This window comes from Coturnix japonica, chromosome 12 (assembly GCF_001577835.2).
Source record: "Coturnix japonica isolate 7356 chromosome 12, Coturnix japonica 2.1, whole genome shotgun sequence".
Taxonomy (NCBI): domain Eukaryota; kingdom Metazoa; phylum Chordata; class Aves; order Galliformes; family Phasianidae; genus Coturnix; species Coturnix japonica.
This window is the reverse complement of record NC_029527.1, coordinates 6,511,080-6,525,324: the sequence shown is the minus strand read 5'-3', so window position 1 is coordinate 6,525,324 and position 14,245 is coordinate 6,511,080. Positions and strand designations below refer to the sequence as shown.

Genomic DNA, 14,245 nt, shown 5'->3' with positions numbered 1-14,245 from the left:
GTCAGTGAATCAAACTTTGACCTTAAAGCTCGCGGCAGCAGAATCAGCCAACGCTTGAACCAAACATTGCTCATAAGAATCTATTTCATCGTCTTAACTGCACATTTTCCAACTGCAAAAGGCGCTTCAGGCCCCAGCACAGGCTCACTGTGTAGAAATAGAAGTTTCTCTGCTATCCCATCCCTAATAATCTGGAAAACACACAAACTTGCACGTGGGATTCATTTCCAGGGGAAACTCAGCGGGATATTTGCTTAACCAGGAGGAATTCTCCACATCTAAACGCTCCTTGAATGATCTCCTCATTTCTGACCACGCTTCCTGCAGTCCTTGAAGCCTGATGGGATGATGGGTCTCTGCTGACCCTTGTGGCTGCTGTTCAGCGTTCCAGGAATTCCTTCTGACCAGGACCTGGAGCAGCTGTGGACAAACACACCTTGCCTGGGCTGCAGGGTCAAGTGCTACCGTGAGGTCCTTGCAGCAGGAAAGGATCTCAGGCTCTGCCTGCTTAGCTGCACTTACCCAGACAATGCAATAATAGCAATAAACGTAACATGCCCATCTCGTATATTTGTCTGATTTTGTTGCCATCTCTGGAGCAGAGCAGCCATGGCCCAGAGAGCAAGCACAGAACAAGCCTGTGCAATGGCCTCGCAAACCAAATAAAGGCATTGCTGAATGACGTAGCCATACTGGCAGAAGTTGGTGAACTACAGCTTTGAACACTTCCAAGAAGAGATTAAGACTCCGGGATGGAAACGTGTCTTGCCCAAACTAATTTTGCTTAGTTACTACATGAGCTTTTAGTTAACATTTAGAGTCCTCAGTACAGGAGAGACATGGACCTATTGGAGCAGGTCCAGAAAAGGGCAGAGTCTGTTGTTAGAGGACAAGGGGAAACAGTTTCAAGCCAACACAGGGGAGTGTGGATACAAAGAAAGACTGGAAAGAAGGAAGTTGTCTACAATAAGGAGATGAGGCACTGGCACGGGCTGCCCAGGGAGGTGGTGGTGCCCCATCCCTGCAGACAGCCAAGGTCAGGCTGGATGGGCTCTGAGCACTTAATGGAGCTGTGGGTGTCCCTGTTCATTGCAGGGGGTTGGATCAGATGGCCTTTAAGGGTCCCTTCTAACTCAAACAATTCTGTGATTCTATGAAATTGTTTAATAAATTAGCACTGGGCACTCAACACAAAGCTTCTCTTTCCAAACAAGGTTATGACTACGATTAAAAACCATTCAGACCCTGAATAGAAAAGGACTTTGGCAGCTGTGTCATCACAGCCATTGCTCTTGGCTCACCAACACAGAAGCAGCATCCATTGCTCAGACCATGGCGGCTGCACCTTCCCTACAAGCAAGCAGAAAACCATCGCACTGAGCTGACTAGGGAAGCTTTGCCTGTGGAAAATATCATCATTTAGGTTTCCATGTTGGTGGCATAACTGGAATATCTAAGTAATCGTGTGCGTGTTTTCTTGGACTACTTTAAAGATTACTGCATAAAAGGAAACGCTTTGAAGTCCTGGCAAAAATGAGAACTGGAACTGGTGGCTTTATATCCTGCTGGGCCTTGCAGGGCCCATAAGAATATATTTAGAGCTTTCAAGAGATGTCTTGACATCTGACTTCTTCCTTAAGAAGCAAGAAAGAGCAGGCAGCTTCTTTCTCCTTCTTTTGCTCCTGGTTGGCAGAGGGGACCTCTACGTGATGCTCTTCAAACCTACAATGATGGGTGGAAGGAGCTGGTAGTACAAGGCACACTCCTGTACGTTTTAATGCAATGTTCATCATATCATAATGAAAACATTACCCAATTCTGCTGAAGCCAAACAAAATGCAATGTAAAATAATATGTCCTGGGATCTTACACCCATAGTACCCTAAACTATGCTGATTCCTGTTCTAGGTGTGCAAAAAGATGTGTTTTGAAGGACACACAGAAGATCCTGCTAAATGCCCACTCAATTAGGCCTTCTCCAGAAAGTGCTGTATGTAGATATAATAATAATAATATAGATATAATGACCACTGAAGGGGCCCTGACCACGTAGCCCATATCCTAAGGCAATGATGCGTCAAACATGTGCCGAAGCCCATAAAAATCAGTTAAAGGCTGTGATGACAGACAGGATGAAGGGAAAATCTGTTTCTGGGATTAGTAGTTAAGAAAGGTCTTCCAGATTCTGGAGCAATCACAGGATGAGATTTCCAGATGGTTAACCAGGATCTCTGCAAGAGCAGAGAAGCAGCGTGTGTCCCTAACGCTACCAGGCACTGCAGGTTTTCTATGCAAATGGCATCTCAAGGTGCTTCTGAGAACCTCTGCACAAAGGTGGCACCAAAACATTGAGCCAATGAGGCCAGGCTCTCCAAAACGAGTCAAAACCTCCTTACAGATGTTCCTCAGATTTCAGCCTAAAATTTGGGTATTAGGGAAACATGACACAAATGCTAAAAAGCAAATCTGTGTCCTGCTGCCAACCCTCGGCAGGGCCAGGTGCCAGGATGATGGGTCAGTCCATCAACATCTCCCCCATTCAGCTGCAGTGCTGCAAGTGGCAGCAAGGAAAAGGCAACAACCAGATGAAAGAAATCAGGAACCCAACCCAAAAGTGAGTGAGACAGAGCTGGCTCAAAGCCAGAGAGAAGTGGCAACACCAATACAATGTTCTGTCCATCCATGGGTAGCACAAGTGAAGCTGCTTGTTGATTCAAAGTCAGGCTGGATGGGCTCTGAGCACCTGATGGAGCTGTAGGTGTCCCTGCTCATTGCAGGGCAGTTGGACCAGTTGGCCTTTAAGGTTCTCTTCCAGCTTAAACTGTTCTATGATTCGGTGATGCTTGAGGCCAAACCCAGGCACAGAGGCAGGCACAGGGAAATGAGAACTGCCTACATTTCTTTAGACAGTTCACTAGATACATGTTCCTTTTGGCACAGGAAATCCAGGTGAGGAGAAAACGGAGCCTCCTCTCTCCATCAGACAGAAGAATCAGAGAGCTTTAGAAGCTGAATGACAAGCTGTAGAGCAGATGTTCACCCCTGGCAGCAGTTACAGCCAGAGTATCATTTTGCTTTTCAAGCTCTGGCCAGAAAAGATGCACATTTCCTACACCCTGAGCTACGCAGAAGGGACTGAACCTGAACGTGGTGATATTTCCTAATAGACACCAGCAAACTTTTCTCCGGTAGGAAACCAAGTGCTTCCCCAACAGCTCATCAGAGCCCTGAGCAGCAGCGCTCCGAGTGACTCACACTGAATCACCGCAGGCAGACAGCGGTTACCGGAGCTTTATGGTTCAGGCATCATTTACAAAAGGCTTCTGGAGGAGTGCAAAAACAGATAGCTGGAGGAAGGCTGGAAAGGACACAAGAGCTGCCTGTGCTTTGCTCAGCACTTCCCAGCAGGCTGCAAGCACCAATTTACACATGGTTGGAAAGAACAACAACAACAAAAAGCGAACGGTTTTGCTAATAAATTACAAGTTGATGACCAGAGCTGATCTGGCTCGGGACACAGCATCTCTCCAACATGCACATGTGAAGATGAATCACGTGCCTCACGGGGACGTCCTTCTTAACATTTGTTCTCCCAGAACTGTTTAAGATTCCCATGCTGCAATGATGATGTCATTATTTACATTAGTGAAGGCAATATTGCTCAGATCAGACCTAAGGAAGCAGCCCCTTCCCTCTTAGAGCTTACAAACCATGTTAATTTTCTTACCAGGTAGGAGCATAGGAACTCAGTGGGGTATAAATGGAAACACAGGGAAAAAATAGTGCAAAATGACCAGAAACACACACTTGACACATACTTTTATCGCTCCTAGAAAACTGGCTATGTTGAAAGTGACGTAGTTCTCATTGCTCTCCCTCTGTCCATATGAGGGAGATTAAACTTCTTTGTAGGAGAGCTGTAACTGGAAAGTATTGCCATTATACGAAGCACGACTAGCTTGTTCTCTAACACCAAGCATGCACACAGCCTCCCCTCCCCCCCAGCTTACATTGTACGCCAGTTTGGACAGTCAGAGAAAACTCTCCTTCCATACGTTCGGGATGTTAAGATTTCACCCTCCTTGCAGCAGGAAAACAAAGTCATCTTCTTTGCAGTGCCACAGCACTGAGCACACACACAGCACTGAAAGAGTAACGCATGAACTGATCTCTGCCATTGCTGAACACTGCAGTGATCCCGGAGCGGCCGTGGTCCTGTCATGTCTGCAGATGCTCTGTTAAGGACTCCCGGGGCATAGAGCAATTACTAGGATTTGTTTCTGCTTTCCAGGAGCAGTTCTGTTTAGGAGAGAATAGAGAGGGATTACTTTTACCTTATAGTTTGGACTTACAGGGTGTGAACTGAGCGTGTCTTCCCACAGATAGATCACTGTAATGGCTGAAGTCACAGTGGGGTCAATGGGGCTCCTCCTGAGCAGTGCACCCAGCCCTAAGGGCTAATGAGGGCAAAAATCAGGGCCCAATTAGCAGCACAGCGGGGCTGCACAGTCCATACAACTGCTGTGCTCAGGCCACACACCGCGGCCTTTCCAAAGCTCCGTGCTTTTGTTTTGGGGTGGTTTGGTTTGTTGGTTTCATTTTGCTTTAAGACCGCAGTACTCGACATCTGATTCTGGTAAAAATAACAAACCAACTCATTTCATCTATATCGGATTTACATTGCAGCAGTGCTGTAAACTGCATTGTCTGACTCTGTGGGGCTGCAGGAAGTCTCTAAAAGGCATTTTCCATGTGCACAGAGAAGAAACCATTTAAGCGAAGATAATTCTTTCCATACGCATTCTGTACATGGTTATATGCCGCAGGACGAGACAAAACACAATGAGAACAAAGAGTCTTTCAAGTTTTCAAAACAATCTGTGTCTGTCGCGACTGCGGGGACGGCCGAAGTGAAACCCCACGGGTGAGGGGAGGCAATGCAGGGGAGGCAGCAGAGTGGCTCACACCGCACACAGCCAACACGATGCTGTGCAGAGGATGTGAGCAATACCCGATGGTCTCCACCTGGAGATCACTGCACCCTCACCACCATCCCTTGGGAGCATCCCTCAGCTGGTGGCTGCGGTGCATCACCTGGTGCTGCCACCAGGGATGGGAACAGCAGGATGGGATTGAGGAGACAGCAGCGCCCCACTGAGACCTGCAAACCCCAGGAGCACCCCCAGCTCTGTGCCAAACCCTCCCCTTCCCGCTCCTCTCCCCCAGGCATTCTATGGGAATTTCCCCAAACACAGTTTCTCCCCCATTTCCTTCCTCTCAGGACACCTGGAGCTTCCTCCTATAGCAATCCCTGCTGCCCCGGCTGTGACCAAGGCCAAGCCGTGTTCCCAGGCCCTCAGCTCAGCATCTGCAGCTCTGGCACCACCACACCAACAGCACAGGGCTGCCAGGCCAGTACAGTCAGAGACAACGCAGCCACGGATGTGCAGCTTTAATGTGCTGCAGTGACAGGTAGCTTAGTTCAGCAAAACCAGCCCGACGCACTTGAGGAAAAACAGAAGCAGCAACAGCTGGCAGGGATTCTCCAGAAAGCTGCAGGGGAAGGATTTTCCACAATGAAACGTGTGATGAAACACATTTGAAGTCAGTGTTTGACAGCCCGAGCTGTCAGCGAGAGCTGACAACAGCCAGTTTGGCACACAATGGGCAGGGCAGCACCTAAACAGAAGAACAACAAACATCCTTTCCAGCTTCAGCACTGGTGTAAAAGTTACTGAGAGGCAACCGATACACTCAGGGATGTTCTCTGAGCTGCCCCCTGCAAACAAAGGGATGCCTCAGCCAAGATCAGCACAGCTCCAGCACCCCCCTTCCGACATACGGAACTATTAAAGCTTGACAAAGCCTGAATCCGTCCCATTAAAACAGTATTGAGAAGCAGAGCTTCCTTCTGACTGACTGCCCAGGTGTTTCATGCAATGCTCTGCTGCACCAAGCTGCTACTACGCTGCACACCCACATCAAAAAGCCACACGAATACACAGCCTCGGTGCCCAGACACATTCCTGCGGGCCAGCAGCTGTGTTCATACACGTAGCACACAGCTTGGGCTCTGACAGAAGCCCACCCCAAAACCCAACTGCAGGATGTTGAGGTAAAGCCGTGCTTTTCAAAGCACGATCGCTGCTCACTGCTGAGGTTCAGATATCCCACCCTGCGTGCTTGGACAGACATCATCGCATTTACTGAACCAACCTCAGATCCCACTTCTCCGACCCACCGGCACATCATGTCACCGCAGCACGAGCTGCACAGTGTAACACACACAGCAGCAATGGCACAGTGTGATGGCTGTAGGCTGCTGTGACACAGAGGGGAAGGAACGGCTGCCACAAGGGAGAAGCGCTCTGCTGGCTGCCAGCACCTCTGTAAATACAGAGCTGGGCCTGGGCCACTTCTGTGCAGGTGAGCTACACTCTGCACAGCCACAGACAGTGCAAGGCCTGGCCTTCCATTTTTCACATTCCAAGACCGCTCTTTTCACCTTCTTTCAGCTTTATTGTTCAGAAGAAGGAAGGGTGAGGTGCTGATGATCCTCACCAGCATTCACAGGATATGACTGCACCGTGACTCATCGGCCCCTTTCACCCCATCAGAGGAAGCCGCTGGCACGGCTCAGCACCGCCAGCAATACTCATCAAGATGAGCAGCCCTGCAAGTTTGCCCTGCAGACCAAAACCTTCCTGTTACAGAGCTGCAGCGCCACGTTTTCACACCACAAAAGGACAGAGGATTTCCAACGTGGGATCAAACCCTCAAAACTAAAACTCAGAATAGCAGCTTTGCCATGAAACATCGCAGCCAGCAGCACCCAGCCCTGAGCCTGGAGCAGGTGAAATCAAGAAGAAACATTAACCATCTAATTGCAGATATAACTAATCAGCCAGTAACCAACCTTTATTCGTCAGCACGAGGACTTACCATGCTTTAGTAATCTCCAATGTGGAATGTTTTTCACGGCAACCGTAGCCCATTTACGTTAAATGAAACGTGTTATCGCCACTGTTGCACGAGAAGAATTGAGATGGTTCTGAGAGAGATCCCTGCTGGCACCGGCCGCATCCTCCATCCCGACACGGCCCGCAGCTCCATCATGAGGTGTGTGCCCAGCTGAGGGCACAGCCCACATGTCCCATAAAGCAGCGCAGTCCCCACCACAGGGCTACCCCAGAAGTCATCCTGATGGAATCATCCCAGTATTTGTTTCTTAATTAGCAGGGAAAGCATCAGCTTGGGGGCAAATCTCTCTAAATTTGAGATGAGAAACGCTGTTTATCTATCAGATCTCCCGCAGAGGGGCAGGGGTGTGCTGGGGAACACCCTCATCACAGCACACACAGCCTTTCACATCACATCCTAATAACGGGGACTGTAAATCACTTCTTAGTGGCTGGGATGTAATTAAGACCAGATAAACACGACGCTGTGCTGCAGGTGCACCACAGCGGAGGCTTTTAAACAGACTGAGAGCCCTTCAACCCAAAGGGATCGGAAAATAAGGAGATGTAATTCAGAGAACCTGCACAGATGGGACACGGGGCTGTTGCAGCACACAGCTCCTGTTTTATGGTGCTGGCACACAGGGTCAGGGGCATGGCAGCAAAGGCTGAGCATTCCCACCAGTATCCCATTACTGGCTGTTGCTGTGTGACAGAGGGGCAGCCTGACAGAACAGCGTCTGCAATGGTGTCAAACTGAATTCTTCCAGGTGGGAACAAGTGGCACCTGCTGACATCCATGCACCCACTTGCTGAGCGCTTATGGAGGCAAAGCAGTTGGATGTGAGCACAGCGAGGGGGTGGTGCCAACACTAACACACCTGGTAGAACGGGCAGGTGTTAACTCTCAGCTTCACTTTCAATAGAGAAACTGAAGTCACCCAGAGGTGCATCAGAGCACGGCCCAGGGCCAGGCCAGCAGTGCGGGGCTCACACATGGAGCACTCCTTCCCTGCAGCGCTGCTGGGACAGTGCATGCCACGGAGCTTTGGGGTCTGGCTGAATGAAAGACTATGCACGATGCAGACCAGCTTGCTGAGGTGCTGTAGATTTATTCTCGTCTATTTATTTATTTTTAAAACCATTTATTCATCCCAAAAGACATATTGCATATTTGGAACATTTTAAAATAAGAGCCGTTATATCCTTCAAGACAAGTATTTGTGTCACATCCAAACTGATGACATATCCAAAAGTATTTTCCAGAGTGAAAACTCCTAACAAGAAATACAAACAGAATACAAACTTAATGATGTAGCGCAAAAAGATTTAAACAACTCCATCCCATACCAAAGCTCTCATTGCAACACCCGTGGTACGTGTGTGGTAATCCTAAAGGATGCAATCCCCATCTGAGGGCACTGAAAGAAATAAGAGCCAAGTGATTCCATCTCAGTGCTACCCTTCCTTCTCAAGGTTACAAGTGACCATCACCTACCCAGCACACATCAGCAGTTACACACACACACCTGTGCAGCAGAAATATTTCACTTCCAGCACTGGAAACAACACTGGGCTGAAAAATTTGGACCTGATTTGGAATTAGAAGAGAGAAGTGTCAGTACTGGGTAAAAAGCAGCTTCTCGAGAAGTGTGTTGGTGTTCCTGAACCACGACTTCTGAACGTCATCTCACAGTCTAATCTAAATGATCTAGTACTCCAGATCAGCTAATAATCCAGACTACAAAACAGCTGACCCTAAAAATACCCCAAAACAAGCAATGCAATCATCCTACAAGTGTTTTCCCCTCTGTGCTGCAGGGTTCTGGCTCTGGTTGGTTAAAATTCAACAGTTTTTGATCAATAATGTAGATAATCTTCAGCAGTCAGTGCTGTTCAAATCTAAGGGCTGAAAAAAGCCAACAGCCCCAGATGGGTGCAGGGGTAAGCAGTGATGGGATGGGGCTCCTGCCCTGTACTGCCCATCTGCAGCCATTACTGCTGAGCAATACTCCCAAGTTAGATACCACAGGGCCACACCAATGTGAGGAATGCAGATTTAAATCACAAGATTAAAGTCCAAATGCTAGAAGTCCATCAATAGCAGAAAGATCCCGAGGATGTGTGGGATGGCCAAACAGGACCATCAAAGCGGGATACAGAACTTCTTGTTTATGCAGTGTCAGTAAGGTCACGGCTGTAGGAGCACGTTCTGTTCTGACATCCACCCCCAAAAAAGAATGTTCACAACATTAGAAAAAAATTAAAGGCGGTCAGCAAAAGTGAGAGGGATGGAAGAACAACGTGAGCAGCTCAGTCAATTCCTATGAAATAGGATTAAGAAGGTACTTTGATCCCAGTGTGTGGAATCCCTGGATCGGGGCAACTCCTGCAGTAGCAGGACATCCTTCCCAAGAGATGCACTGCAGCCTAATGGTGTGCAGCCAAGACTAGATGGATTCAAACAGCAAATTGCTATTGTTATTCTTGAAACAAGAGCCCAGTAACTGCTCAGTAACGTACCTAGATGTTCTCTAACAGTTCTCTTCCTGCAGCTCTTAAATCAAGCTTTCCTTCCTTCTAAAATACATGCTGTCATTTGACGCTACGCTTTTCTGATATTAAAACCAACCAGTGACTTTCATGACTGTGATACCCAGATCAGTGTTCTTTCCACCTCTGCAACTGAATTTAAGTCAGAGCCTCAGGGAGCCACCACCGCTGCAGCTTTTGTTTCAGCTGCTGATTTGCTCCCATATTTTAGGCCAAATGATGCCAGCACCTGTTTGTTAAAGCAGCAGTGGGTGCAGCCCTCTCCAAGCAGAAGATCTTGGCTCTGTGGGCAAACATTTGCTCACTGACCTGTATTTGGCACAAAGGAAAAAGGCAGGAAGGCTGGAAAAGCAGAAACACCACAGCCCCATTCCTGCCATGGGAGGAAGGAAGGAGCTGTGCGTCCATAAGCACACACACAATGGGAGAAGTAAAACAGCTGGATTGAGGAATTTGGTGCAGTTGTTTGCTGGAAACAATCACCTTTCAAACAGATCCAGAGGCATAAAGAAGAGGAACATGGAGAGGGAGGGATATGGCTTCTAATTCCTTCCTACATCCTATCACTGTATTAATGAAGACATGTGCTGTGGTACATGAAAGCCCAGAGGGAATAAAGGCTGCAGTGGGATCTGGCCAGCCCCAGCACGCAGCTGCAGCATGTTTGTCAGAAGAAGATTCAGGCTGAAGAAATGACTCTTGCAAGTGGCAGAATCACAGAGATTAAGGCAGGAGAACATTCAAAATGTTACGTAAAGCACACTGAAAATGTGAATGGGTAATCTACACTGGAAGACTCGATTAAAAGTCCTCAAAACTTAAGAATATACTCCAAAAAAAGCACGCACAGATGATGCCTTTTTGCCTCAGCCATTTGATACTAAATCTCAGTAAGACTGCTTTGTAAGAGAACTTTGCAATGTATTGTGCAGGTTCTATTTAGCACCAAAAGATCCAGAGACTGGAAGAAAAGTCAGGCCAAGGTTTTGGGGAAATACGGTTAGCTCAGCTGCAAGGAACAGCAAGGTTACGCTGCATTCTTTATGCTATAAATGGGAGGCTTGCTGCTGCAGAAGTCCCCAAAAGTTGGTACAATTTCTATTGAAAGAAAATCAAAGGGAAAAAAAATTAAGTGCCTCAGCCATGGCTTCAGAAGAAGCGTTCAGATATTACATTAAATCTGCCAAATTCAGCCAGTAACCAACAACTCTCAGACTTTCTAACTACAAAAAGCTTTTAAAAGTTGAAGGTTGAGTGCAAGTTGAGAGCACTTATTTTACAAGAACATTCAGAGCATCTTAAATGCTTTATGAAAAGCTGTTCTTGATGTACCTGCAAGGCTTAGGTCATCCAGCCTCACAATTTAAAAAGAAAACCTACATCTGAATGTTGAAGAGCACAGATATTTACCATAAACACAAGGAAAAACAGCTGAGAAGAGATGTTTGTGAATAGAGTGTCCATAGAACTTCGGTGTCAAAGCACTGGAGAAATGGGAACGTTCCTTTCTCCAGCCATCATCCAGGGATTCCCAAAAAGAGTGAACAGTGTATTTTAGTTGATTCCTGATAACTTTGAACATGCAAATGTCAATAACTCCTGGGAAAGGCACAGTATTAGGGAAACACAGGAGTACTCGTAAGCATGAACGCCATGCAATGTGTATTATGCATCTGTGTATGCAATATAAATATGCACACATGCACATAATTAAATCTTTCTCCTTTAATACATCCACGTTGGGTCTCAAATTTCAGCTCTCTGATGCACTACTAACGATTTCTCAGAACACAGCATTTGTCTTTAATACAAACTCAATCCCATGTCCCAGGCAGTGCAGCTCAGCGTGGGGCACCCAGTGGCTGTGTGCTCCCCAGGGTTGGTCCCATGGAGCTCACCCCTTCCCATCGCCAGCCCCAGGGCCCGCTGCTCGGCAGGCTGCACTGCTGGCCTCTGCTCCACCTCCTCACACCATGTCTACGTGCTACCAGCAGGGAGGAGGGAAGAGGGTCAACTGCAAAAGGAACAGTGGCTGCAGGAGGGACACACGGGGAGCTGGGGTACTAAAACCTGAGAAGGCAGCAGCAGGCTCCCTTCCCCCAGAAGGGCTTTCCATATCCACTGCTCCTCCAGGCTCATGACCTCGGCCTCAGGCACAATCCAGCTTTCAGCTGTAATCACTATTATGTTCTCCCCAGCAGTCATGTTCCCAAGTTCTTCAAGGCCCTCTCCTCCCCCCTTTCTTTCCAAAAGCCACAGAGAGGAGAGAGATCAGTTAGACCAAAACCTAAACCAGTGAAAATGTGAAACACAACGTAAAAAGAAAATAAATAGTAATTCTTTTGGTATTACTGAACATGCTGCAGACACCGTGCCTAGTAATTGTGGCAGTATCTAGCACGAAAGAAACTTAGCATGAGTCTACTGTTTTTCAAATGAGATCCAACTCAAACATGCATAGGGAGAGTAAAGTTATTTTATTAAATCATGCACATCACGTGTGTTAGTGCAAATAGTTTAATCTGTACTCCAGAAATTCTATTGTATTTTTATATCTTTACAAAATAGATTTAAAACAATTATTTACTTTAAAAAATGTAATTCTGAAGGTAAGCATTTCAGAACAATATTTGCAATAACCTATATACAAGAGGTACTGAGTACCACTGGCATACGAGTGTTCTGTGGTTGGGTGGCTTCCTGCAACTGAAAGTGATGAAATGAATGAACTAAATGACGATGTTTTCTACAAGTCACTCATGGACTATTTTTGCCGTAACTAATAATCCTCCCCATAGAAAATCCCATGTAACTTAAGACAGAACCTTTAATTAAAGGACAATGACCCTCAAAACCTTACAAGGTAAGTTATATACTAAATTTCTATTTAAATATTTAAACTACCTGTCGATTGCCATACAATTGTTTAAAGCCAATTTCATTGCTGAGATTACCTCCCTGTTTTGAAGTTTCCCTTAGCAAAGCCATTTTACTTCACCGTTCTTCAGTATATCGTTTAAGTCTTCAATAAACTTTTTTGACAGAACTGTTGAGCTGGACAGAATAACTACAGCCTACGTTTAATTCAGCAGTATCTACAGTGATTCCCACCAAAAGTCAGCAAATAGCAATAGTTAATAGTACTTTGATAAGGAAAATAAACTTTGTAATGGGGACCACTGCATCATACTTACAGCCATGTGATGAAGATGCACAAAGTTCTACTACCAAATTAAAGCCATCTTCCACCGACCCATACATGACCAGGGATGATTCCAATTTCGTAGTATTTTATGCAACTTAGAATATTTTCAGCTGATCACAATGTACTGTAGCAGTTCTCATAACAAAGTTACATCAATAAAAGCTTATTTAAAGAGCTTCCCCAGCTCAGTCAGAAAGTATCAAATGACTGAAAAAATAAAATTGATACAATGTGATATGTGAAAAAGTATTCATACTTTTAAAGAACGCACCTCTTTAAATATATGAAATTTAATAAATTACATTCAAAGTAAAGTTACTGTAAGTTGAATCACTGCACTATGTCCATCAAATGACCAAGTATTTGCTCCCAGAAATGCCTCAGTTCACTCAAGAACACACACATGCTTACACTCGCACACGCGCACACTGAATACTCTAGGCTGGTCGCCACCATCAATATCTATCTCTTTTAAGGCTGGACATGAATTGCGGCTTTCTCCCCCCACCCCACCCCCCCAAAAAAAAATCATTAATAAAAGAATCCTTATCAAAGAAAAATATGTTTCCTTCAAAAGGCGTGGTAAGAAGTTTTCTTAAGTCTTGTTCCCAACAGCTCAGTGACTAACAGCAAGTAAAATGGCGTGCTAGTCTTATAATACATCATCCTGCAAGGCACTGAGCGCACTGCATCCGTCTGCCAAGCTTCTGTGAGGTTACTTGGCTTGGGTGTCCAAATCCAAAGCGTGTTTTTCCTTTTACATCTGGCAATCAGATTCTAAAGTACGTGCCCACAAACCTAGCCGTTATAAATGATTTGGTACAAAGAAGTCTACTTTAGGCCACCGTTGTAGTATTCAGAATCCCAACAAACTAATTTAAAACTTGCATGAAATTGTAAGCAAAAATATTGCTCACAGTATGATGAATCACAATTTTATTCCCTCTTTATAGACAGATACATTTTATACAGTTTAAAGCAAATGACCCTACTGCTGTTCTCACGCAGAGCTGTGCTGTATTGAGAGGTAAAAAAAAGAAAAAAAAAAGAAAAGAAAAAAAAAAAAAAAGGAAGAGAATTAATCTGTTTTCCCTCAGTATATGAATGTTGCCAGCTTCTAAAGGGAGGACGGTGTATGGATTCAACAACAGTTCTCATGGAGAAGCTCTGGTTAGGCCTGGGTACAGCACCACGGCTGTCACAGCAACCAAAGCTGCCATCACAGGCATCCAAGGCCATTGTCTCTGTGTGGAGAGAAAAAAAAAATCAATATCATATTTGCTCTGATTCATACTAATCACTTTACCCCGTGGTTCCTCAAAGTCCTGAGTACCTGTTGATAGGCATCACTACAACGTTACCCACGAGCCCTACTTCAGGCTAACCCTGACCTGGAGTGAACAAAGGGAAGCACAGAACTCTTCATGACTGAGGAGACACCTTTGGCAGTTCCATATATCCAGCTTCGTTACCATACGCACCTCAAAGAAATTGGCTGTTCAATTTGTGAGGGCTTAAGATGTTTAAA

The 14,245-nt window shown here is 45.9% G+C and overlaps 1 protein-coding gene across 22 annotated transcripts in view; it reads right to left on the bottom strand.

The window, feature by feature from the left end:
• Positions 1-1,079: 1,079 nt before the first annotated feature.
• Positions 1,080-14,245, bottom strand: part of SLMAP (sarcolemma associated protein) — an 80,398-nt gene continuing 67,232 nt past the window's right edge. For 18 of the 22 annotated variants that reach the window (XM_015874890.2, XM_015874889.2, XM_015874901.2 and 15 more), the window contains one exon: positions 8,070-13,961. Coding sequence is in view for 21 of the 22 variants with exons in the window: in XM_015874889.2 (XP_015730375.1) it covers positions 13,872-13,961 (90 nt within the window). In the remaining variant the exon portion in view is untranslated. Of the gene's footprint in view, positions 4,300-8,069; positions 13,962-14,245 lie in introns of those variants that run through there. The other 4 variants (XM_032447218.1, XM_032447219.1, XM_032447220.1 and 1 more) reach the window with 2 other exon arrangements.